This window comes from Fusarium subglutinans (genome assembly GCF_013396075.1).
Source record: "Fusarium subglutinans strain NRRL 66333 chromosome Unknown NRRL66333_c0000113, whole genome shotgun sequence".
In the NCBI taxonomy this organism is placed as follows: Eukaryota; Fungi; Ascomycota; class Sordariomycetes; order Hypocreales; family Nectriaceae; genus Fusarium; species Fusarium subglutinans.
In genome coordinates this window covers 1-24300 of record NW_023502176.1, presented here as the reverse complement: position 1 = coordinate 24300, position 24300 = coordinate 1, and the positions used below count along the sequence as shown (strand labels likewise).

Genomic DNA, 24300 nt, shown 5'->3' with positions numbered 1-24300 from the left:
AATATCACAACAGGCTGTTTTGTTTCTCAGATCCCCCCCTCCACTCCCCGTCCTCCTTCCAAGAACGGCCGCATGCGCTGAAGTGGTCTCCCAGCCCGCAGACAGTCATGACTGTTTATGAGAGCTTATACTAAGAACTCTCTCCGGACTCGATACTACTAGGTCTTGTCGACAGCACTGACCCAAGTCCCTGTGCCTGGACCTCGAAACAGCCCCCCGTCAAACTCGGTCTCCACCCTGGGGACAGTGCCGGGTGTTGTACTAAACACTCCCCCTCCATCATCTGCCGTTCCTCTGGCCGCCATCCATTTCCATATACAAGTACACACTTGCACCATCAACCTCAAGCGTCACTTCCCTGGTGTCTTGAGTACCGTGTTGTTCCTTCGCTTCCACCACACCTTGCGCCAAACACGTCTCGCGAGATTCTGTTATCTCGACTATTTTGTTTGGCCTGATCTATATCGACATTGATGTTCTCAGGACCACGTTCCTAGTGACGGGTCAAAGTCCAGGCAACTTGGTCTGGTTGAGGAAGCGGCAAAGTTGAATAGTGTATGCTCCCATGACAACCGCAACGGCATACCCGGCCACTATGGCAGATTTGAGAGGACACCCAGGGCATTCAAGCATGTGGTCAAGTTACGGAGGCTCAGTACACATACCAGGTCGAGTGGCAGATCCCATGCCATCAACTTCTTCGCCGCTCTCAGGACGGACTAGTAGTAATCATACCGAGATGGATCAGCCCTCTTACCCCTACAGCCGATACCCTCAAGACGACCAAGAAGCATACGACAGACCTGCGCACCCAGAAATTGTCTCGCATCATGGCTACCCAAACCTGAAGAGGTCGTTCTCTGAAGCAGAGCCGCCTGCCTACCAGGAAATTGTCCAGGATCTTCGTGACGATAGCTCCAAGATGACAGCCAGCCACGAGCATAAGCTCTTAGCCTTCAAGAGGACACAGGATAAACACACAATAGTTGACCAGCAAGGCCGCATGCAACAACTAGAGCTGTCCGCTCAACTCCACGGGATGTTCTTCCTTTCCGAAATGCCTGCAAATACATCGGATGGCTCGCTCAGACAGCCTGAGTTGACCTGTTACCGAAGAAATCTATTTCAAATCAGCGGCACTCTTGTTACACCACGAGGTCAACTGTCTGTGATCACTGAATCTGGAGAGACTGTTGCAGTCAGCAACATGGAGGTTACTATATCTGCCATCGAGTCTGTTGATGGCAACCCGGTCCGATTAATCGTGATTCCGTGGAAAACCCCTCCACCAAACTCACCCGAGACAAACCAAACTCCGGATCAAGAACCGCAGTCTCTGCCCCTAATTCCTTTCCAGGACGATGGGACAGAATCTGATGGCGAATATGCCGTGTACCCCATCGGGTGGCGACGCCTTCAATTCAGGATGTAAGTCAATGGCTGCACTGGCAACACTCGCTTGCTAATACGATCGCAGTGCAACTGCAAACAATGGACGTCGAAAGGAGCTCCAGCAACATTTCGTCCTTCATCTCAAAGTAGTTGGAACATTGGCCAACGGCAACAAGACTGTGCTCACGGAATCCACGACGGCGCCTATCGTCGTCAGAGGGCGAAGCCCTCGTAACTTTCAAGCTCGAAAGGAGATCCCTTTGTTGGGATCCAGTGCAGGGTCTCGAGGACAAGCCCTTGTGGAAACTGGAGTGGGAGTTGTTGCGGGCCCCCTGAGCGCAAAGCACCAGGAAGCGAAACCGAGAGGCATTGACGCTCAGCTCCCACGGACAGCCTTTACCTTCAACGCGCCAAAGATCCCGGGCACACAATTAGGCCCAATACGATCTAAGTGAGTTTGCGCCTGGGTCGACCTGGTTGTATCTCGATTTGAGCTGTACTGATTCATTTGTAGCTCATATCCAACTTGGGGGACACCGCCGGCCCAAGTGCCCTTGGGTCATATCCCAACCTCCGGTGCAGAGAGTTACCCTGCCGCATCAATGGGCCCTCTGGCTGGTACGGCCAGTTTCCCTGCTGAATCACAAGGAATGCCCATCCAATCATCGATGGAACCCCCTGTGCCCCTATCCATGGTAACGAATGATTCGGAGCACCCACCAGTCCGATCCCAGTATACTTATAACATGCAGACAACGACTGGCCCTCCGCAGTTATCGATACACACCACTCCGCTCGGAAGCCACGACCAGGCCATGAACATCCCTCGTTACGTCGATAACCCAAGGCCGTTGAAAAGCCCACGACATATGAGTCATCCATCGATAAGGAGTGCTGGCTCAATAGCGAACACCGACGCCTCTCCAGAATATCGATACGCCCCGTATGCCCCCGTGAACTCGAGTTCTAGCGAGGTTGCGCAGCCCAGTTACAACCCAGAAACGTCTGGGCCACCGTCAGTGCCTGCAAGGGACTACTACGCGCCTGCGCACACTTGGACGTCAGCGTCTGGGGAGCATAGTACGAATCTGGCATATGCCAGCACTGCCGAGTCTCGACCATACCCCTTCCCTCAGGACGAGTACAAGAGTACACCTGCGGGATCGTCACCAACGAAGACCGAATCGAGCCAGCCGCAGGGTTCGTCGGTCTATAACGGAGCTGCGAGAGGCTCTTTTGATGCCATGCATCAGTATTCCTGGAACGGGAACTAGACTTCTATGTCTTATTTCATCCACAGTTAGGGAGCTCGCGTTTGACGATATACAAAAAGTTGCCATCAAAAGATGTTGGCCTAACGAGAAGCATAACAACCACTGGACTTGTGGAGCGCTTAGTTCGTTTGTCAGTGAGCTTGTAACAATACCTACTGGAGTTTTTTTTCCTTCCCTTTCTTTTCTTTTATGACGGATGGTGTTGGCAATCTGAATTGGGTGGCTTGCAATGATTTGAAACATGGATACCAGAAAGTAGACGGAGCCGGAAGCAGAGGCAAGAATGATGAAGAGTTAATGGAGGTGAAAAGGATTGGCTGAAGAAGAAAGAGTGAAGAGGATTTGATACACGAGGATTGATAACGGATGACTAGAGGCTAATGACGCTGGGGAACTGGTCAATTCGAAACCTCTCATTAATGCAGAGCGGCTGGTTCTGCAACGATTCGAGACGCCGTTGCATGTCTGGGGCTAAAGGACGGGTCAGGCGAAACAAGGGCGTATCTTCTTCTCTGATTTGTTTGTTGATGTTCTCGTTTATTTTCTCCTGCGGGTATAAATCTGCGGATTGTACCAGCTCCGTCATAGGGCGGTGTTTATTTTGTCAAGTGGCATGTTGAAAAAGTTGTCACTGAGCTCGACTTCCCTTATGTATCGATGAAGTAGTTAAAAGAACAACCGGAATGTGACGAATAGATTCCCTTGGGCTTTGAAGTGACTAGTTTGATTGATCGCTATTGTGAAGGAGGTGCAAGTCCGAATCGATAGTTGAGTAGCGCTGCGGAATGAATAGGTACCTAGTCGTTGGTCCTTGCAATGAAACGCTTGTACTGTAAACTACATTGCAGACTCGGGGCCTTGGACTCTTTATACTTAGAAGTGATCAATAGCTGAGGTCACACGAACGTCGCACCATCGAAAATGGCCCTCCGAGGCCCGGACCATCTAATGCCATGTCCCCTCATGCTTGCATTGTGCCAAGTTAATGTCCCAATAGCCTGGTCGTATTTGAGCCTCTAGGCAGGGCTATCGTGGGGGATGGCTTTGTCAATAGATCTGTTCTGTAAGTACAGACGGTAACCTGATTGGTTCACCTGAAGAGCTGAAGCTCAGGTTGACTAGTGTGCAGAGGGAATGTTAGGGTAAGTGTAACATAATATCACTGATTCATGGCACTGGACATAATTGTGTTTTAATCAACGGACAATTAGAAGGTATCACCAGTTCCATCTGGTGCTGCGAACACTAAACTTTTTGACAAATATTCAATACTTTGATTAGAGGCTCGCTGGCTCAGTACTGCCTACTAACCTTAAGTTCCTAACTAGTACCTACTAGGTACCTAGGTAAGGTAGGCACGATCCGCATCCAATACAATTTTGGCACTCTAAAGTAGATGTGGCTGGTGCAGGGCGATAAGATAACACACTGCCATCGCGGAATTTTGGTATACGGGGGTTTTCCTGCTTTAAAGCACCTTGACTTTTGTTAGACGTGGCCCAGCCTCGAAAGATCCCCGCCAATCTGTCTCCCTGATCTTGCTGCATGCTCTACAACATTGTGGTCCTTGTGTCTATTTTCGTATTGGGACAAACTTGCCCATAATCGCACTTCGTCTCCCCTGCAGTTTTTTACTATTGACAAGAGAGAGCAGCATGTTTGAAGTGACTGAAGCAAAGAGGTAATTGATGGCCTGCTTACCGTGATTCTTTTATGTATTAACTTGCTTTTCAGGGTTCGAAGAGAAGATCTGGACAAATCAGATGATGGCGCAGACAATTGGAGTGACGACGGCATCTGTGATGCCGAGTTGCGCGCAAAACTGAATGCACAGATTGCAAGATCGTTGGGGCTGGACCTCTTGGCAGAATCGACCCCTGAAGTCGCGATGAACGACTGTGCTCCCACAGGAAGCAATGGGTCTCGTGATAACGACCTTGGAGAATCAGAGGCTATTCCCGCTGCCAAGGATGATGAGGAAGAGGAATTTGTTTTTCGACTTTTCAGCAAAGCCCCACCAAGTCAAAAGGTCGTGCTGGAGGAAGATCCCGGACCAACAGGCAATGGAACTTTGGTGAGCGGTCGGCCACTCGCTTACTATGTGGTTAAGAACATCTCTGCAGAACGAAAGCATGAGTATACTGTAGCAGCAGTGACTGGGGATCAAGTGTTGGCAAGATCACACGACAGGGCTTGGGGCCTCGAGGTTCCTTGGAAGGTTACGAAACTCGCTATCACTCGAAAAGCCAGCTCGAATAAAGAACTACATGATAAAATGGCTCAAATAAAACGGCGCCCAGGAAAGAAACAACGGATATCTTTGAGAAAACGAGCAAGAGAAATGGAAGAGAGGAAAGCAGCCGAAGTCAAGAAATTGGCCGAGAAAGAAGAGCATGTAAAAGACAAGAAGAAGAGGATGAATCGTCTGAAGAAGCTACGGAAAAGGGCAAAAGCAAAAGGACAGAAGCAAGTGTTGAAAGAAGGAGATGAGGATAATGGCTCTAATGCAGATTCGTCAGGTTCTGAGTGAACGAATTCTAAGGACGAAGAGAAGTGCTACTTAATAAACTTTTCAATTTTTAAATTATGAATGTTAAATATTTTGAGTTATATTTATGTACTCCGTAACTTGATATATAGGTATATTATGGTACTTTTAGGTTAAAACGCCTATGAGATATAGTTGTATGGTAAAATTTAAATACGAAATTGTAGTTCAACTCGAGCTTTTCTTAACTTGGTTATCTTATATGTACTAAGGTAGTTGCTGTCATAGTAAGTACATACTTAAGGCAGGTACCTTATCTAATGACCATGGCAATTATGATAAGTTGAGGAGGATGGGGTGGCTCTTAGTTGCGCCTCCAGGACCTGCATCGGTACCTGAGAGCATCCGCCAATTATATTCGGCAGGCGTTACCAATTCCCAAGGCTGAGGTGTCGGGTGCTCTCCTCCATCAACTCAACCAGGCCACGTCTACAACCATTATCACCCAACATACCTGCCATACATTTCGGTCTCCCCAAAGTATCGGCTGAGACAAAAGTCGGGTGCTTGTTTTTTTTGTAACCAACACTTAATCAAGCAGTAATTTCACTATGGCTTAAGTACCGAAACAAAAATCATCGACTTTGGCGGGGCATTTGTTTAGATCAACCTCACGAGCAACCGACCAACACCATGAGCAACGCCTGGCCTCCGAGGGCCTCTCAAGACGAGGCGCAACCTGTTAATCCGATAGAAGATGTAACTGACACAGGCGAAATCGCTGACCTCGCCGGCGAGGCCGAACAACCTGACCTTCCCCCGGTTCCTGCGCCGCCCACAGCAGCACGGCCTCCCCTCGAGCGAAACTCTCTACAAGGCGCCCCTCCAGCCGCTCCTATGGCGCCTCTTCCTTCAAATGACCAGCCTTCGGGGACCGACTCGCTCTCTCTCCAGCAATTACGCCATATAGTAGCAGAGTTCAATCGCGCCGATCCTGTTGCCTATGATTTTGAGTACACCGACGTGGGTCCGCATGCCGAAGAGATAGACGAGTGGTTCAACTATCAGGTACCACAGTGGGTTAGGCTCAGTGCTGCACAGAGAGCTTTTAAGTGGCACTGGCAGCATGAGGCAAGATCTCAGGACTCATGGGATGATGCAGATAACGATACTCGGGCACGGTTTGTCCAAACCGCTATAGCAGGCGTGCAATCCAACGATGCTGCATTACGGTCAGCTTCTATTGGGAAGCTGGTGTATCTGGTTTTGGGCCGTTGGAATGATACTGCCATGCCGAATGCGACACCCGGGGATAGCCGATCTGTTGCGAGTATTCCGCAGTTACAGGCTATCAAGGCTGGAGTCGAGTGTCTTAGCTCTTTGGAAGGGCTGCCCGTGATATGGGAAGCCCTGCGGAGTAATTTCGAAGTACAATGGTGAGCATAGCCTGACGTACCCTTGTCAGGATGAAACTGAATATAGATTCCAGGTCAGGGGATCCTCTAGGGCAGCATAACAGCGCCCAAGAAGCTCAGGATGAGTTGATGAATCTGATGACCATCATGTACGTTGCAGTACAGGAAACTCTCAACGACCCAGAAGACATGTCCTCTACCTACGGAAAACTCTGTGAGTTTTTTCTTCGTTTCCATATGGCCTTGACTCATAGAAATAGTGGAACTCAACCCCTCGATGGTGGATTACATGTTTACAGCAACTTCGAAATTACGATGGGATGAGCAAAATGCCATGCCCCAAACTCAGGTATGTCGAGTAGTCGTGTTTTACGCCGTGATGCTCATCCTTCAACAGATACTTCTACTGTTTTGGAAATCAATTCTACTTGTTTTTGGTGGAACCAAAGAGCTCGAAGCTATCAAAGACGCAACTAATGAGATGGGAGACAAAGCAGCTGATAAGAAGACCATCACTGCGTCACCCCTAGACTATCACGTTTTTCGGCAAGAGATCACATCAAAATACCCAGCATATGTACCTCCACGACCAGCCATTCCACTTGAAGCAGATAATACCTCTTTATTACCTCCTCTCTCGAGTCAAGTTTCCAGGAATAACGGTGCTAACGGTATCATTCCCGCGCCACCCCAGGTTCATAGTGGAGGAACCTCGATTCTTGACCAACCAGTACACATTGCAACCCCAGCGCCATCGCCACCCCCTTCTCCAGCGGTAAACGGCAAGGGAGGCAAGAAACAGAATTATCAAACAAACCAGAACTTCCCTTTCATGTACCCTCCTTTAGATGCGTCGAGCAACTTTGCTGGCGGAAAAGGCCCTTCTGGTCTCCAACATGCTCTGGTAGGCCGAAAGTGGGAAGGAAGCGATATTCCCGCTTCCATCCTTGAAGCTGGAGAGTTGTTCTCAAAACGAGTCAGGATGACACGAGCGACCCGCCAGCTCTGGGAAGAGCGCGAGCGATTTCTCAAGTTTGAGCGCGGTTATAATAGTGACCACAATGATGACGACGATGAGATTGAGGGCCTGGACCTTAATGAGCTTTCGGCAGAAGAGCAAGAGATTCTGAAGGCGGTAAAAGCGCAGACAAAAGCAGAGGAGAAGAGAAAGCATCCCGTCGTTCCTGAAACGGAAATTGACTATGGTCCTCGACCAGAGCTGTTGTCTGAACGAGACAAACAACGCCTTGCTGCCATTGAAAAGTTCTATGTGGGTGGTAAACACGAACCATGGAAATGGGGAAGATGCTGACGACGTTTAGCGTGATGCTCTGCCTCACCTCCAATCGCTTGTGATAGTCCTGCTGCGGCCGATTCTTCTTAACGTGACAGCAATCGTCGCACAGCAACCTCAACAAGCACCTCCAGGAATGGGTAGAGGTAACAATCCTGGCATGAACGGCGGTCCTTCGGTGAATAGACAGCAGCAGGAGTTGCCCGGACAGAGCCTCCCTGAACCACCGACACCTGAATTATCGTTAGAAGAAGTTGACGCCGCCAGGACTCGGGAAATTACATCGAAAGCCATGACTGGGATTCTCATACTCCTGTTGAAATGGCTGAGAGTTTCCCGTATGTTGACAGAGTCTATTCGATTGGTTTCTTTGCTGATATCAAATAGATGTCCTCAAGTTCGAGTATATGACGCAACTTCTATTGGACTCTAACTACGTCCCGCTCGTGCTCAAGCTCTTTGCTCATCAAGATGTTCAGCAAGTGGTCGACAGCAAAATGGACCGCGCTGAAAATAGGTACGGGGCAATACTTAAGAGTTTAGAGCCAGTCTGCTAATATTCCTAGTTTCTTCCATTTCTGTAACCTGTTGTCGCAATCTAGAGATAAGGCAGCTGCAGACTCGGTGCAGGAAGAAGATGAAGGGGATGACGAAGAAATAGAAGAGAGTGAAGATGAGGCTGCGCCCCCACCGATCAGGAGAAGACGGTCGCCAACTACGCAAAACGACGAAGACACTGACACCAACAGCGATGACCACGCTTCTTCAACGAGACCCGAAGTAGACGAGCTTGGCTATCCCCTCAATCAACAACCGACAGAGCCTATCACAGACTTCTCGCGCCGCAACTTCTTCTCCCTCATTAATTACTTGAGGGTAATGCAAAAGATTTGCAAAAACAAAGCACACCGAAACTTGCTGCTTGTCCAATACAAGTCGTCAACAATCCTTAGGAAGTCTCTCAAAGTACCTCAACCAGAGTTACGCCTTTACACGCTTAAGTTGTTCAAGAACCAAGTTCCCTACTGCGGCCGTAAGTGGCGCCAGAGCAACATGCGGGTGATCACAGCGATATATCTGCACTGTCGACCCGAGCTGAAGGACGAATGGCTTGCGGGAAGTGATGTGGATGCCGAAGTGGACGCAGCGCTTCCCCTAGAACAAGCATTGCGCAGCCTAACACACTGGCTTAACCTTCGCCGGTACCCAGACAAGATCGCGCCCGATATCAGAGCTGCCATGCGAGACGAGCAGGACTTTTTCTCCAGGGAACTTGAGAAGCTGGAGTTGAATTGGACAGATGGGGGAGGCGACGATGGCATGAGCGAACTAGAGCCCGGTGAGGTCTGGTAAGCCTGTTACACAAAGGGGTTCTTGCTTGGGCGCTTTTGGTTGGAATGGCGATTGAAGAATAGCAAGTTGTTTGTTTGCTTTCCGTTAAGACTCAAAATTTGTGGGTTTCCCGTTACATTAGCGATCGGCCTGGAATGTATCAGCTCAACCTCTTTGATACCTATTGAAGCTTGGCGCTGCGATGATATGGACGTGGAAGAGATTAAAGCGAAGACATCAGCCTGTCAGATGAGTATAAAGTATTTCGAGCGGCGAAAGACCCGGAGACAAAAATAAACCAAGAGATTTGAGTTCAGGGCAAAAAGAAAACGTGAACAGCCCAGCCTTGAAGTGGACGGTCATCAGTGAAAACCGGCTCACCACTATTATCCCGGCTTTGAGAAGATTAAAATGCATATGATTAATCATTAATCGGGCTAGTCAAGCCATATTATCTAACATGATGTGAATGTTCATGAGCGACATGTTAATTTTGCCTAGAGCAACATTCGGGGTATCATTCTGTGCAGTTTTCCAATTAGAATTTCCAGTTTCCTTCGTTCTATCTTAAGTGCGATCGTAAACACCGTCTTCGTAGCGATAATTTGGATTCTCGGTCTGGCGAGCGGGCTGCTGAGTGACACCATACTCAGGCTCAGGGTAGTGAATCTGACCATAACCGTCCTGGCGCCCATACTTGGGGTCTTGATAACTGAAGCCGGTGTTATCGTGCTTGTTGTAGGTATTGTCAGGGTAGTTGTTGACAGCGGTGCGATCTGTGGTGTGGCTCTGACGATGTGTATCGAGCTGGTCAGGGTGAGTATGCTCCGGCAAGTCATGACCTTCTTCGGCGGCAGCAGTCTTGCGGCGGCGGAAAAGACGGCCCAGGAATCCACCCTTGGCGCCATAACCCGAGGTGTAATCGTTAGCAGGACTGGGGCCGAAGCGCTTCTCCTTGCGGTGGTGGCGAGCAAGGGCAACCTCCATCACAATGGAGAATATAAAGAAGATGCTGTTGAAATGTCAGCTGGGTTGCGGTATGCATGTGTCTAGATTTGCGACTTACATGGCGATGATGGAAACAGCTAGACAAGCAGACTGAAGCTTGCAAGCCGTGCGGTAACTGGGCAAAGCAGTGAATCCATCACTTCCCTCAGCAGTGTTTCCAGCCTTTCCTTTGCCAAAGGGGGTGTCAAGATAGCCAGTGCAGCTGCTGGCACCACCTTTGTTGGCAACAGCAACGTAGATAAATGCACCGATGAAAGCGACATCCAAGATAATTGCGAAGAGAGAAGAAAGCGTACGACCAGCGAGGCAGCAGACAAGTACCAGAGCTGCAGCAGTGTAAAGAACGGCTACACCAGAGATACCCTCCACAGCACGGATGGTATCGCTGATGTGAAGGTTGTGGTTATGGAGCGTGGCTAAGAAGTAGGAGTAAATGGCAAGGATGAGGGCTGCACAGGCAAACTGAATGCCACGAATGAACCATTGAAGAAACTTGAGGGCGGTTCCTGATTTCGCACCCATGGTTACTTTTGTTTATACGAATATTGTCAAAGAAAATAACAAAGATGTGAGAATTAAGGTCCGTGGAGGGGATAGATAGGTAAACTGGGTGAGGAATTCGGGGGTTAAGTAGTTTCTTGCGTATGTGGACTAAGCTTGCGCAAGACATCCATTATTACGTAGCTGGGATCCCTCCCAACGCCATTGCAAAGCATCTGATTGTGTGGAAGTGGCCGAGTTTATGTTGATCGCATTAAGAGTGGCGATGCTAAAGCGGCCGAATTTGGTGATGACGGCGTTGGGTGTGTGGCTTATAGGCTTGTGATTGGATGAAGAGCTACACAGCCTTTGTTTCGGTAGTGGAGAAGCTGGCGTGTTGTGGCTTGGATGAGTTGGAATTGAGGAGAGCTTCTTCTTCATCTACCTACATCATTGTCCAATAGAACCATTCTTATTAACCAGGAGGAGGAAGAATATCAGAGCTTCCAAGCGAACAAACATCTACCTCAATCTTTGCGCAAATATGGAAAACTGAATAATATATATGCCGGTATAGTCTTCTACATTCGGTGGAGCAGACTAGACTACCCATTGTCGATCATCAGTCTCAGGTTCCTGATGATGTCAACCTTGGAAAAACTTGAACGCCAATGACGACTGAGACCGGGAGATCAACTCGACTGGAAGTTTTACCTATTAACCCAGAACTTAGCAAGAAGAGATGGACAGGGAGGGCTAAGAACTGCCGAAAGGTTGATTAAAGAACTGCTCAAGTTCCGAACATCGTGACAGGGGTATGCCATCTACCTTAGCTAAAAGTTATAAAGGGATCTGGATGTCCCTGCATTAGCCATATCCATTCTTTCAACGACCTTGGTTTATTTTTACAGCTTCGTTGCCATGAGAGCCTGGTGCCCCTACTCAGCACATAATTCACCACTAGGAAGACTTAGGAGCGGAGAGCCACTTTTATAAGCAAGCCGTCATTATTTCTTTTCCTGGCATTAGCATTCAAGAGGCATCACCAACTATTATCTACTATTATATATCTGCTTTGTCTGGCAAACCGTATACAGAGCATAAAGACATGATATCTGTGGCCATCCCGAATGCACTGCTATTAGCTCCATAGTAATAGATTGCTTCCCTTATCTCTTCTCTCAATTCGTATTTATTATTCCAGGCTGAGAGTTTCCTCTATACCTGCTATCGAAATGTCAGTGAAGTTCTGTCGTTCGCTGCGTACCTTACCCCGCTGTGCAGCATGCTATTACCCCACAACGCGTCTAATAAACACGTTCAGTATCTAACATCGAACAACTGAAGCATTATTGACCCAGCAAAAGAAAGATCGAAATGGTAGACACAACCAGTGACGAAGATCGAGAGGTAGGAAACTTTTGCTTCGTTTCTGGAAATATTGCACCAACAGCTAGCTAATCAATTAAATGTAGCGCCTCAAGGCTGCCTTGTGGTACGCAGTTGGTCAAATAGTTGATGAGGAGTCTTTACGCCGCAACCGAAATGCCACACCACAGTTCATCGGCGCACTCACAGAGCTAGTTTGGACACAAATCGGTAAACATCAATCACCGCTCTCACTTTGGTATCGCGAAAGGGTGCTGACTATAAAACAGAAAACGTTGCCACAGACCTGGAGAGTTTCAGCAACCACGCTGGGCGGTCCACAGTGACAACAGATGATGTGTTACTTCTCGCCAGAAAGAATCCTGATTTACATCAGATCATGAAAGAGTTTGTTGACCAGGCTAAGGCAGAAAAGGGAACTGCAAAGGGTGGAAGGGGTGCGAGCAAACGTTAGACTTGTGCGAGGGTATCTGGGAGTTTGGCGCAACAAAAGGGACTTGGCTGGCGACGAGAGTCAGAGATTACGGTTAGCGACACGCCGCTTGCGAGGAAGTTCTGAACATCAACCGTCTATTTATCTACTCCCGTCTCTATATGTATATGTGTATGTTCTATGGACTCACTCAGATCTTGATCGAGGATTCCCCTTGATACTTATCCCGATATGCATTAAGCATGCCCAGAGTAACATTCGAGCCACCGCAAAGCACGATCACCACGTTCTTCTCACCCCATTCCTCGTCGGACATGCCCTGTCCAAGTACTCTTCTCAAATCCCCACGATAAGCGGGGGCTAGGGCAGCACCGCAAGCGACTTCAACCAAATGCCGCCCATCGTCAGCGAAACGCACGGCACTAATGGCAGCATCCGCATCAGATACAACGAGGCTCTTCATAGTACCTGAAGGATGCTGGCTCCATTTCCAGGTCTGCTCTGACACTCTAGTGGCGCCCAGAGACGTTGCGATCGAGGTCATCTCAGGGAGTGTTACATGTTCTTTGGCAAGGACACTTGCATTGAGACTGTCTGCTCCCTTCGTTTCGACGGCAACGACAGCGGGTTTCTTATCTTGCCAAGGACGGCCCTCAACACCTTGCATCAGGCCATTGATCAAACCACCGCCGCCGACACTACAGACAATCCCTTCGATGGGCTCTTCAAGTTGATCTCGGATTTCATCAACCATAGTTGCTGCACCATCCCAAACACGAGGATCGTCGAAAGGCGGGACGTATATGCCCATGGGATCATTTGCCAATAGCTCCTCACGCATATACTTGTCACACTCGGCCCAATTCCTGCCTTTTTGGTGTACTTCCACCCCAAGGTCGAGAAGCTTGCCCTTCATGAGCTCAGTAATGATGGTAGGAATTACGATAGTCGCCTTCTGGCCCAGAGAGAGGGCAGAAGTTGCACATGCCAGACCAGCGTTGCCGCCAGAGGAGCAGTAGAAGTGGACCGGGCCTGTGGCTGCAGCAGCTGCTTGGGTCATAAGGTTGCCAATGCCGCGGGACTTGAAAGAGCCTGACGGTTGAAGATTCTCAAGCTTGAGATACACATTGCTCCAGATGATGTTAGTTGATTTGATCTGTGTCGTGTCGGTGAAGCTCACCAGCCTGCCACGCGGGACAGTTGAGGATTCAAGAGACATGGCGTCTGGATCCATGGTAACTTTGCATCGGAGCCGAGGGAGCCCATGATGACAATTGGATTTAATTGCCTTTGCTGACAGTTTGAGATGCTATCTTGTTGCCACTTTGACTCCAGTAGTGATCGATTAAGCTTGGAAGGGAAGTAAAGGCGACTCGGGGGGGACAGGGTGCTATGATCAGAATTTGGTGAATATAAAGAGATGGAGAGTCAGTAGAAAAAGGCTATATTGATTTTTATAGATGCCTGGTTACCAAGTAAGAACCACAAGAACACTGTTGAGAGTCTTATTGAATTTCGGGTTTTAGCGCACTGCGGAGTTTGGCTTGGAACCCCAAATATTTCCCTTAGACTGTATCCACTTGCCAAACGAAAGGCGCAAATGCAGTGATGAGTGCATCTCATTGCTTCGAAATGGTTCTAGCCTTTGACTGTCTGAATTAAATGAAGGAGGGAGGAGTCCTCAGGGAGTAAGAAAATATTAGACCTTGATATAAGGTATCAAAACGAAGTCAGCAAGAGGCATCCTAAACTTATACTAAGTTACCTAAGTCTTTATATAATTTAGGGTCAAGGTCCTGAGTTTTCTTTCCCCCCCGTGTGAGAGTTTACTTCCCCCTTTAACCCATGTAATATGATCCTAGAGTATCTTCCAGGATGAATTTGGGTTACAGCCATCCGAGTGGCTTGACACATTCGTTTCAGTGAGCGACAGCCATGCCAAAGGAGATGCTGTCGCCTCACACCAGGCAATAGTCTATAGAGAAATGCGAAGAAGAGTTCAGCGGCCGTTGGTCACAGTGTACACAGCATTATTGACTGTTGGGAAGATTCATTCAGACGAAATTTATTCAACGCAATATGGAAATAGAAGCGTTACGACTTTGAAGCCTGCGTTTGCTATAAGAGTGTGCTGAAAACTTCGTACTGAAGCAATCGTTGGAAGACTACCCATGTTAGGGATCATCGAACGAGGCTCTTCAAGCGTCCATGAGGCCTTGGTTCATGGGCGTGAGCTGGATGTTAACGCCTTGGTCTCACAACACTTGGTAAAGCTCTCTGTTAGTGGCTGTGTCGTCTACAGCCTTGATACACTCCGTAATGGCATCGGTGTCGTCTCTTGGACTTTTCTAACTCATCTGATGGTTCTGTTAGTTCTCCCAGGCATGGCAAATCACTTGATCCTGTCATCACCCACTGATGCGGTGTCATGTCTTTGAGGTGCCGAACTCGCAATATGTCCTTCATCTTTTCTGACTTATCGTGCTTGTCTTGCATCTAGCCTTCTGTCAGGATTCGCCTGTTATGCTTTTGAAGCGTGGTAGAGGTAAGACCGACACCCAGTTGCGACGATATTGCGCCCATTCTCTCAGTGGAAATTGCTTTATTCCCGTTGCCGCTATCTTTTCTGCCGAACATTTGACAAAGCCTGGGTTTGAAGTCAACTCCATGCCTCAACCTAGCGACATACCAACCCTGATACCGGTTTGTGCTCTTCCTACATCGTCAACTCAAAAAAGGGGCTGATTAACTAAATTGGAACAATCGAAAAACGTAGCATCGAGAAATGGCTGAAATTATATTATTGGTTGCTTAACTTATCAAAAGCAGTGCCTCTTCATCCAGTGTTCATTGAAATGCAGCTGTGAATCACCAGCCCCTGATCTCGATATAAAAGAGTCCTCCTCTTCCTTTCCTCCACATTCATCCCTCCACATCTTCCCCACAACACCACTTCTTCTCTGCCCAACACTACTCATTTCATTCTCTCCTCAAACTCACTCAAAGCTATCCACCTCTTTCAATACTCTGCACTTACACTGCACACCATGGCGCCCACGTGCAAGGTGAAGCAGAAAACGATGACCAGGGCTCAAGTCGGACAGGCCGTTCGATCTAAGACCTGCTCATCCTCCCCAAGAAGTTCATCTTCGTCGAGTAGCCCGTCTGCACCAGGTAGCCCATCATCCTCGAGCGACTCAGCCGTTTCAACAGGAAACAAGAGAAGCCCAATGGCTTCCAAAAACGAACCTCCTAAGAAGCGTTACAAGCCTCAGCCCGACAGAGACTCACAGCTAGTCAAGGCGTCCAACAACAACAACAAGTTGATCGTCGAAGCGCCGCTCTTGAGAGATTTCACTAAGAAGTATGGAATTCCCATGAGTCAATTCATCTGGGGACCACGCGAGGCAACTCCTGAAGAAGAGTCGTTTGACGAAGATGAGACGGCACCCCCTCCCGCTATCCCCAACGCCTACCAACGGGATCCAGGTTCACGTCGAGGTAGGGCTCTGCTGCTGCTGCCGAAGAATACCAATCCCATTCCTGCCCGTTGTCAGAACCGTACTCAACGAGGTCGCAGCGGTGCTATCCGGAATTCCCCGGCTCCAAAGCCTCGACCTAGACTCCCTATCAGGATCAAAGTCAAGAACCCCAGACGCCTCAGCTTCATGGGCCTTCCCGCCGAGGTTCGTGAACAAATCTATCGTGGTCTCCTTTTGTCGGACAACCCTATTCTTGTTTACGATAGCTGGAGGCGCGTGTACCAGCGAAAGAATCCTGGCCTAGACATCAGCATCCTCATGGTGTGCAAGAAGGTCTTTGTCGAAGCGAGAGGCGTCATGTACGGCGAAAACATCTTTCTCTACCTTCTTCGGGATGCGCCTACTCAATATCACGGGATGGCCAACATCCAGGACCTAGTCAATGACGACGTATATGTCCCTGAGCCTGGCATGAGAGACCAGGAAAACACCGCCAACAGAGACACTAATCCTTTGGCACTACCAGTCCACGAGCCTGGGACTATCCACACTGCCAAATACGCTCAGTATTTTCGCTTCATCACGGTCAAGGCCGACCCAAGTCGCTCCAATGCAGTTACGAAGGAATTCATGGTCGATGCCATTAAGATGTTTGCCAAGGCCCCTTATAATGCCAACATCCACACGCTCAAGATCGTCATCAGCCCCAGGCTCGAACATGGCAAGTTTACCTTTGTCGACTTTTTCCAGCCAACCTCGGAGCTGATGATCGCATTGAGGGCACTACCTTGTGAGAGAATACATGTTCAGATCTTGAACGAATATCTCAACAATGGTGCTTGGCCCTCCTCAACAGATCTCATTCTTCGTACCCACCAACTGCGATTTCACAGGCAACTGGTGTTGCAGGGGCTTGAGGACAAAAGAAAGGATGAAAGCGATGACAGAGACGTCAAAATTCAGAGTAGTGATCTTTTCAAAACAGATGCTCAGATGAGGAACTTCCGCTACAACAAGCTTTGTAGGATCCACCAGAGAATGGCCCAGCTGAGCAAATTCATTCTCCAGGTTTGCGAGAAGTGCGCCCAGGACGATGATGGCAAGCAGGGCAACGCTGGCGGGGCTTCATCTGGAGCGACTGACGATGATGAAGACGATTTGCACATTCAGGAACACGATGAGTCGGAGGAGAGCGAGGAAGAAGAGGAAGAAGACCAGGAGTCGGACTATGAGCCTTAAGACGGGTTTCTATGATTGAGAAGATAGATGCGTGGCTCAGTGGAAGCGTCGAGAAAGGGGCAAGTCGAGGCGAATACTCTGCTAAGGAATGGATGGATGGATGATCGATCAACTTGCTCACGGATAGCTTAGCGTATTTAATCAACTACAGTTCGGGGTATCTCGCCATACCTAGTCTATTCACCATGTCCATCCTTTTATCGCATTATGTTGTAGATATCTTGACCCTCTCCACCTCGAGTGTTTCTGTATCGACCAACACTAGCTCCTTTGTTTCTGCAAAACTCGGTACGGTCACAAGTCTTACGGACTGACCCTCAGGTCCGTGGATAACCTTGGTAGAGAAGTGTGGCTGGTTGCCAACGAAATAGAGGTGAGGGCAAGTCTGCATCACAAAAGGGTCATCGTCCTGAAATGGGTAGCTCCCTACGCAATGTTTTAGCTTCGAGACATCAAAATTTGGGTCGTCATGTACTCACATAGCGTATCGGGTGCAGTCGGGGCACAGCAACGCCATCGACACATAGCTTCCATCATGCCAAGACGGTCATCGCTGCCAACGTACTTGAAAACATCGTCAACATTTTGGCCACCAGTACCAAGAAACCTCCATCCTTCGAGCTCCGCTTCCCACGGGTTTGTGACAGTGTCAAACCAGCCTGCCTGGGTGGCTGGAGCTGTTGGGTCACGGGCATACGCTCGTGCTAAAGGGAACATTGCTGGATGTACAGGTTGCTGCGGGTAACTAGCGTTCGCTGGATCCTGAGCACCAGGGAGCATCGTGATAGGAATGGAAGGGAGAAGTTCGGCAATGAACGCGTCGAAGAGTTGGGAGGGGAGTGGGTTGTAGGCGCTGGCGTCGTAGCCGTACTTCTTCTGGGCCTTCTTTTCTGGATGCGCCTCGTCTGCAGCGGGAGGTTTGCGGTCTGTTGTCGAGATGGAATTTCCTGCTATGATAAGGCGGCTAACATGAGAGACATCGATCTGGCTTAAGGGGGTCATGGCTTCACCGAGCAAGTACTCGGAAAGGAGTTCAAGCTCGAGGGCGTGAGCAGCATCAGTGCCTGAGAAAGACAAGCCAGAAATAATAGCAATCTTGCTGTTGCCCTTCTTGGCTTCAGAGGCATCAGCCATATCCTCATCCTCGTCCTTTGTCTTGGCCTTTTCTGAATTGGGCTTCGAAAGGCTCCAGCGGTCAGGTTGCGGAGGGAGGTCGGGAAATTTAATGTCAATGACCTCTAATTCGCCGTTGGCGTTTTCTGTGCCCATGACCCCAATAATACATCCAGTGACCAAGTTTACGGTCTTCAGCACATCGCCAACCAGCCTGATGCGGCCCGACTCATCCTCCAACATGACCTGGTCGTCCTGTGAGAAGTATTTCGGTGTCAGAATAGGAGCGGAGATCCAACGCTACGGACACATTAGCATTCCGTTTCATAATCGATCGGCAACTAATATGGCATACATCCTTAGACACGTCCTCCAGAATATTCGGCTTCAGTGGCATCTCCATGTATACGGTGCCAGTTACCCAGCACAGCTCTCCCTGCCGAACATCAAGCACTCGTTCAACTCTCTGCGCTTCCTCTTCGCCAATCTTTGTGCCTTTCCAAGCCTCTGCGGCTACTCTATCGACAGCTGGTTTTATCTTGGTGAGACGCAAAAAGTACATATCGCCATACTGCTGCTTGTAAGAGCGTTGCTTGTCGAGGACAAAGGATTGTAGTGGCTTGTAAACGGAGGCGCTCCGAGTGGGGACTTGGTGAGAGGTTTCGCTGAGGGTTTCGAGTCAGTCCAGTGCTTGCTTCAATGAGTGTCAAAACACAGCTTACGAGGGCTTTCGCAAGAGGCTCCCTTTGACATCTTCGAGGGTCACCATGTTCAGTGGCCCCGAAATGGGGGTGTTTGCAGGTTGACGGTACGAATGAAGCGGCTGAAGGAAGTCCCAGGAAGTTTCAGGGAGGGACAGGTTTCGTCGTGTACCGTAGTTGTGCAATTGGCTCGACAAATAGTTAAACTGAAGCTTCTAGCTGCAGGATGAAAACGCGTGAAGAAGCTTGGTCCGCGATTAGACGCGAATTGGCGTAAAGTGGCTAGGCAACGGATAAGGGGACTCATAGCGTTCATTAGTGGGCAATCGTTCCACTAATAAGGGACTCGATGGGTCTCAGGTGTCATGACGTGCTGGATCTTAGGCGGAGGGTTCACTAACTAGAAACGACAACGATAGTGGAGTGCGGCCACAAACGATAGCGGGGTTCAGGAAGGCAGGCAGGAATCCTCATGTCCAACGGATCCCGCCTGTCACCGGCTGAGGTAACCAATCTTCTTCGTATTGTACCTAATTTGAAGGGGGAACAGAAATCTCTGACTCGCTATTCTCATGACACTTACTATCTGATGATATAAGTATCAAATCCTCCCAAATTTATGTTCCAGAGATCCTTTCAATCCTCTTCTCATTGTCCTGACCTCTTAATTTGACCATCCTTCTGCCTCTCTCTCGTCCTCTCCTTCAAGGCGTCACCACATCTTGAACTCATCATGACACCCCCTCCTAAGCCTCCCCGTGTTGAAGTCAACAACCTCTCATACACTTTTCCCGACTACTCGACTGGTATCAACAACATCACTTTGGATCTTCCTCCGCGGTCTCGAACACTTCTGATCGGTGCTAATGGAGCCGGTAAAACAACCCTGCTTCGTCTTCTTGCCGGCAAACGTCTTGCGCCCAGTGACACCATCTCTATTTGCGGTGTAGATCCTTTCAAGGAGGGTCTTGAGGGTGTCACTTATCTTGGTCTGGAATGGGTTCTTAACCCCATTGTTCGAACCGACATCGGCGTCAATGAATTGCTTCGCTCTGTTGGTGGCGATGCATACCCTGATCGACGAGACGAGCTCGTCGCGATGCTTGACGTCGACACCAATTGGCGTATGCATGCTGTTTCAGATGGTGAGCGTCGTCGAGTCCAGCTTGCCATGGGTCTGGTGAGACCGTGGACCGTTTTACTTCTGGATGAGATCACAGTCGATCTCGATGTTCTGAGCCGTGCTGAGTTTCTGGCTTGGCTCAAGCGTGAGACAGAGATTCGAGAATGTACCATTGTCTACGCTACTCATATTCTGGATAACCTTGCCGGTTGGCCTACTCATCTTGCCCATATGCATCTTGGAACTGTCAAGGAGTGGGACGAGGCTGACAAGATGCTCGCCACCATCGATGGTACTGTGGGTGCCTCTGGCAATAGCCGTCTCGGAGAGCTCGTCCTGAGCTGGCTTCGAGAGGACTTGAAGGAGCGAGGGCCACGGAGCAACATGAAGCGTGGCCCCGAAGGCAAGACCTACGGCTTTGGAGGCATCCAGATCGGCGGTTATGGCGACGAGTCTAAGCAGCGCGAAGCATAAACTATTTCTGGCGGAGGTTCTTACTTTGGAGCATTCTTGACAATCGCCCCGAGTTTCATTTGTTTTCGGGTTGGAGTTCAGAAAGACGGATAGCACTCAACTGCATTTCTCGGCGCAGGGTCGCAATAGGGGGAGAATTGGTGGCATTGGTCACTCATGCATGGCGTTCGACTCAAAGGGAAACAGTTCTCAACCCTGTATTCTGCGGCGTTTGTTCTTTTCAACACTTGATGCATGACGACGGCATGATATGGCACTGGGAGTGCTTAGCACGGTAAATTTCAACCAAGAGCGCGGACTTTTTTTTTATAACGAAACTAGACCAGTCGGATCATACCTAATTTAACATATGGTACAAGGGACAATATATTCATTTTCTCATCATCAGTCATTGAAATGACTGCGACGTGGTTGGCCTGGAGCTGCCATCGCCGTCTATTAATTTCCTCAGAACGGTCATGGTGTTCTTCAAAAGATCCGTAATGCCCCCCAGTCCTCTAGCAGTCAACGCTTCGAGCACCTTGACCCTATAATCCTGCCACGAGATGCGTAAACCCCCGGAACTTGCCAACTGCCCAAGGCTGCTCTGTGTCGGCGGTCCCTCATGCCTGACGCGCAAAGAGGAATCACTATCGACTTCGGCATCCTCAAGGCTTCTAATACATCGTCTGCTTTGCAAGCTCAGGAGTGGCGAGTGTGACATTGAGAAGAGAGATGATAGAGTATGAGCCTCGTCCACAGAAGTCACATACGACGACAGAACAGGCACGAGGCTCCTCGGAATCATACATCCCATTGCGTTGGGATCACTGTTAGTAAAAGCCCTGCCGCGCCAAAAGCAATTGCACATGTCCATGAGGTAGCCATTGAAAAGGCTGACAAAAGTCCTGTTATATGATGTAGAGTCAATGCGATTACTTTTCTCACGATCCGGCTTGGTGAGCATCGCCATCTCAAAACCCTTCTTATAAAAGGCCAGAATGGCACACATACGTGAGACAATGGCTGCAGAGCTGCTGAAGAAGAGTATGTAGATGAGTGATGAAGGGGGTAGTTCGATGCAAATATAGTGCTTGAGGACCTGATGACTAACGAGTCTGGCGTTTTGCTCATAGAAGTCAAGAATTGCAGAACGTGATGAGACAGAAGGACATGTTTGGCAGAGTGTGAGGGTCAGTGGATTAACGTGTCGGATCAAGGCCGTGATAGTGCCACTGGCATGGTCTGGCACTGTGTCACTGGATTCAAGTAGAACTGTCCAGTGGTGAAGAAGGTTCTTGTAAAAGGTGAGAAGTGCCAGCAGAGATTCCGGGGTATTATCAAGAGTTGCAGATTCAAGGGGCTTGAAGATGTGTTTGTATAACCCTAGGGAGTGTTAGCGTGGCGAGGTAGTCAGAGCAGCTTCGACTGACCTTCAAAGTCCAGTAATGGGGCGTAAGACAAGATCTCAAACATAGCATCGCGACGTCCAGAGCCATCCCAAAGCGGAAGAAAGCGTGCAAAAAAGTCAAGTAGGAGAGGAGGAAGGTTCTGGCCCTGGTCAGATATACCCTTAGCCAAGTCAGCAAGAAACATACCTTGATAGAAACAACATATTCCCGTAGGATGTCCAGCATGTCGAAGAAGGTGGTTTCATCTGCATCGCCATCACGAACATCTTGTAGAACCCCATTGAGCCAGTTGGCTAATCTCTGTTCAGATTCGCCGTCTGGCCTCAGAAGCATGAGCTTTTGCAACAAAGGATCTGCCAGAACAGCCACTAGTTGATTCGGGAGTTCGAGCTTGTCAAGATTCTTGACAAAGCTGGCAACATTTTCGATTTCCTCTAATGTAACCGTATTCTAGCAATGTTAGTATTACTCACACGGCACAGCACGTTGCTGCAGACGAACCTCTGCCACATAAGACGTCTGGACTACAGGGATAATTCTGTTTCTAGTACTACGCCCTATAGGGCGGTGGACGCGGAAGCCATCTCGAGGTCGTAATGTGCCTTTTTCTGTTTGATGAAAATGTGCATCCTGGATTTCGTCTAGCCTTGCTCGCCATTGCGGATCGGGGTGCTGGCAAATAATCAGTAAGAGCAGTAGTGAAAAGATATGCAAAAACGAGCCTTGAAGGAGGATGCTTTGCCACGAACCGCGTCTCCTATAATAACCTCGGGGTAATAGTCTTTAAAGACTCTTAGAAGACCGATCAAGGACGGGTCATGTCCGGTTTGTCGGGAAAGGTTAAGCCTGTGGTATATGAGCGAATGAACAGGCGTCTTCAACTGCAATGCTTACAAAGCTTGTATTCTAAAAGGCTGAACATGTTTGCGTCTGGTAACGAGAGCCAGGAGGTGGCTGAGGTTAGGTCTGAGGAGAGTTAGTGAATCGCTCAAAGCAAAGAAAGGAAAACTTGCCGAGTGGCCGCGGTATCGAGGAGATTAAACAGAACCGAGTAGGTTTGAGAAAGCGTTTGTGGTGACTCTAAAGTGTGGTGCACTGTAATGAGCCACTTGAGTAGAGCGGCCTGGAGAGTAAGAGATGGCTTGAGGGCTCCATGTCCAAGGCAGGAGATGACTTGAAGAACAGATTTTCGAGAGATAGGTGCCACGGGATACAGATTTCGGATGATAGCAGCTTGGCTTGCCTGGTCAAGGTGATTTGGAGTTGTGACGAGAACAATGAGATCGTCAAGGGTCTCAGGTAAAAGGCCCCATTCATATGAAAGTGAGGTAAGGCTAGTAATAGCAGGTTTGACGTTGGTTGCGCGTGTTTTGGCGGGTATTTTGGATGCTACGCGGAATATAAGTCAATGCCTTTGTACATTGCCCGGGCAGTCTCACATTCAATAACTTCGTCCACGAGAAGACGAATCTCCTGGTGACCCGCCGAAGCGGGATCTACATCCGTCTCCATATGCTGGCGAATTTTCTGAGTTTGCAGTGCTCAGTAGATGTCAGGCAAAAAGAGACATATATGCGGTCCCGGGGCCGAGCGGTAGCCTTGGGTTGACAGTGAATGAGTGGGACACCCCGGAAAACGGAAGACGCGTCGGCCAAGGAGACGACGCGTTTTACGGTTTTCGGGGTTGGAGTGGGTTTCGTTCGGAGCGGGGCATGAAGTTGTAGGTCCGCCGGTCCATAGGGGACGAAAGAAAACTCAGGACTATAATCCTCAATAACAAAAAGACTTGAGATAAATTAGTATAAATTTAAGATAAGTTCAAGATGTCTTCTCTTAAGTTATTTTCAATACCTTATATTAAAGTTTAATATTTTCTTGCTTCCTGAGGGGTACCCATTTAATACGGAAGATTGAGTAGATATAATGAGGGAAACATAACAACCCTGGTATTTGCCTTTTTTTTTTTATAAATAAATACCGGGTTAACTAAGTAAGTCCTTGGTATATATATAAACTACCTCCTGTTTATACTGATAGTATACTGATGTTCTAGGCGTAACGGTCACGTGCCCTGTTACGTAATTAATTAGCCTTTTTCGTAGCCTTTTTTACTAATTACACTAATATTATAACTTTAGGTCTTTAACTTTAGGCTCCTAAATCTATATAAAACTTAATATATTTTCCCCCTAAACCCTATAATTACCCCTTTTTTATTATAGATTTTATATTACTATTATAGTTAATTAAGCTTTAATAATACCCTCTTAGC

General features: G+C 48.7%; 10 protein-coding genes across 10 annotated transcripts; 6 read left to right on the top strand and 4 right to left on the bottom strand.

Annotated features, from left to right (window-relative positions):
- Positions 1-739: 739 nt before the first annotated feature.
- Positions 740-2666, top strand: FSUBG_8306 (acid phosphatase; the record flags this gene model as incomplete). The annotated part of the gene is made up of 3 exons (XM_036686701.1): positions 740-1428; positions 1478-1843; positions 1907-2666. The coding sequence occupies 3 exons, from the start codon at positions 740-742 to the stop codon at positions 2664-2666; spliced, it is 1815 nt and encodes a 604-aa protein (XP_036536163.1).
- A 1655-nt stretch (positions 2667-4321) lies between these two features.
- On the top strand, positions 4322-5196 carry FSUBG_8305 (uncharacterized protein; the record flags this gene model as incomplete). The annotated part of the gene is made up of 2 exons (XM_036686700.1): positions 4322-4347; positions 4401-5196. 2 exons carry the CDS (start codon positions 4322-4324, stop codon positions 5194-5196), a joined length of 822 nt encoding a protein of 273 aa, XP_036536162.1.
- Positions 5197-5847: 651 nt separating this feature from the next.
- Positions 5848-9216, top strand: FSUBG_8304 (uncharacterized protein; the record flags this gene model as incomplete). The annotated part of the gene is made up of 7 exons (XM_036686699.1): positions 5848-6590; positions 6644-6783; positions 6830-6918; positions 6967-7839; positions 7892-8201; positions 8251-8380; positions 8430-9216. The coding sequence occupies 7 exons, from the start codon at positions 5848-5850 to the stop codon at positions 9214-9216; spliced, it is 3072 nt and encodes a 1023-aa protein (XP_036536161.1).
- Positions 9217-9762: 546 nt separating this feature from the next.
- On the bottom strand, positions 9763-10725 carry FSUBG_8303 (membrane-associating domain protein; the record flags this gene model as incomplete). The annotated part of the gene is made up of 2 exons (XM_036686698.1): positions 9763-10207; positions 10262-10725. 2 exons carry the CDS (start codon positions 10723-10725, stop codon positions 9763-9765), a joined length of 909 nt encoding a protein of 302 aa, XP_036536160.1.
- A 1335-nt stretch (positions 10726-12060) lies between these two features.
- FSUBG_8302 (apoptosis-inducing TAF9-like domain protein) lies at positions 12061-12526 on the top strand (the record flags this gene model as incomplete). The annotated part of the gene is made up of 3 exons (XM_036686697.1): positions 12061-12093; positions 12159-12282; positions 12342-12526. 3 exons carry the CDS (start codon positions 12061-12063, stop codon positions 12524-12526), a joined length of 342 nt encoding a protein of 113 aa, XP_036536159.1.
- Positions 12527-12695: 169 nt separating this feature from the next.
- Positions 12696-13739, bottom strand: FSUBG_8301 (L-serine dehydratase; the record flags this gene model as incomplete). The annotated part of the gene is made up of 1 exon (XM_036686696.1): positions 12696-13739. The coding sequence occupies one exon, from the start codon at positions 13737-13739 to the stop codon at positions 12696-12698; it is 1044 nt and encodes a 347-aa protein (XP_036536158.1).
- Positions 13740-15552: 1813 nt separating this feature from the next.
- Positions 15553-17226, top strand: FSUBG_8300 (uncharacterized protein; the record flags this gene model as incomplete). The annotated part of the gene is made up of 1 exon (XM_036686695.1): positions 15553-17226. One exon carries the CDS (start codon positions 15553-15555, stop codon positions 17224-17226), a length of 1674 nt encoding a protein of 557 aa, XP_036536157.1.
- A 205-nt stretch (positions 17227-17431) lies between these two features.
- FSUBG_8299 (DNA polymerase delta subunit 2) lies at positions 17432-19108 on the bottom strand (the record flags this gene model as incomplete). Its single annotated transcript, XM_036686692.1, has 4 exons — positions 17432-17652; positions 17706-18639; positions 18695-19004; positions 19062-19108. The coding sequence occupies 4 exons, from the start codon at positions 19106-19108 to the stop codon at positions 17432-17434; spliced, it is 1512 nt and encodes a 503-aa protein (XP_036536156.1).
- Positions 19109-19773: 665 nt separating this feature from the next.
- On the top strand, positions 19774-20637 carry FSUBG_8298 (ATP-binding protein cassette (ABC) transporter; the record flags this gene model as incomplete). Its single annotated transcript, XM_036686691.1, has 1 exon — positions 19774-20637. The coding sequence occupies one exon, from the start codon at positions 19774-19776 to the stop codon at positions 20635-20637; it is 864 nt and encodes a 287-aa protein (XP_036536155.1).
- Positions 20638-21025: 388 nt separating this feature from the next.
- Positions 21026-24300, bottom strand: FSUBG_8297 (Centromere I protein; the record flags this gene model as incomplete). Its single annotated transcript, XM_036686690.1, has 8 exons — positions 21026-22002; positions 22050-22167; positions 22215-22478; positions 22530-22700; positions 22778-22874; positions 22923-22994; positions 23108-23417; positions 23468-23555. Coding segments are annotated over 8 exons (2097 nt in total), but the record flags the coding sequence as incomplete, so codon positions are not given.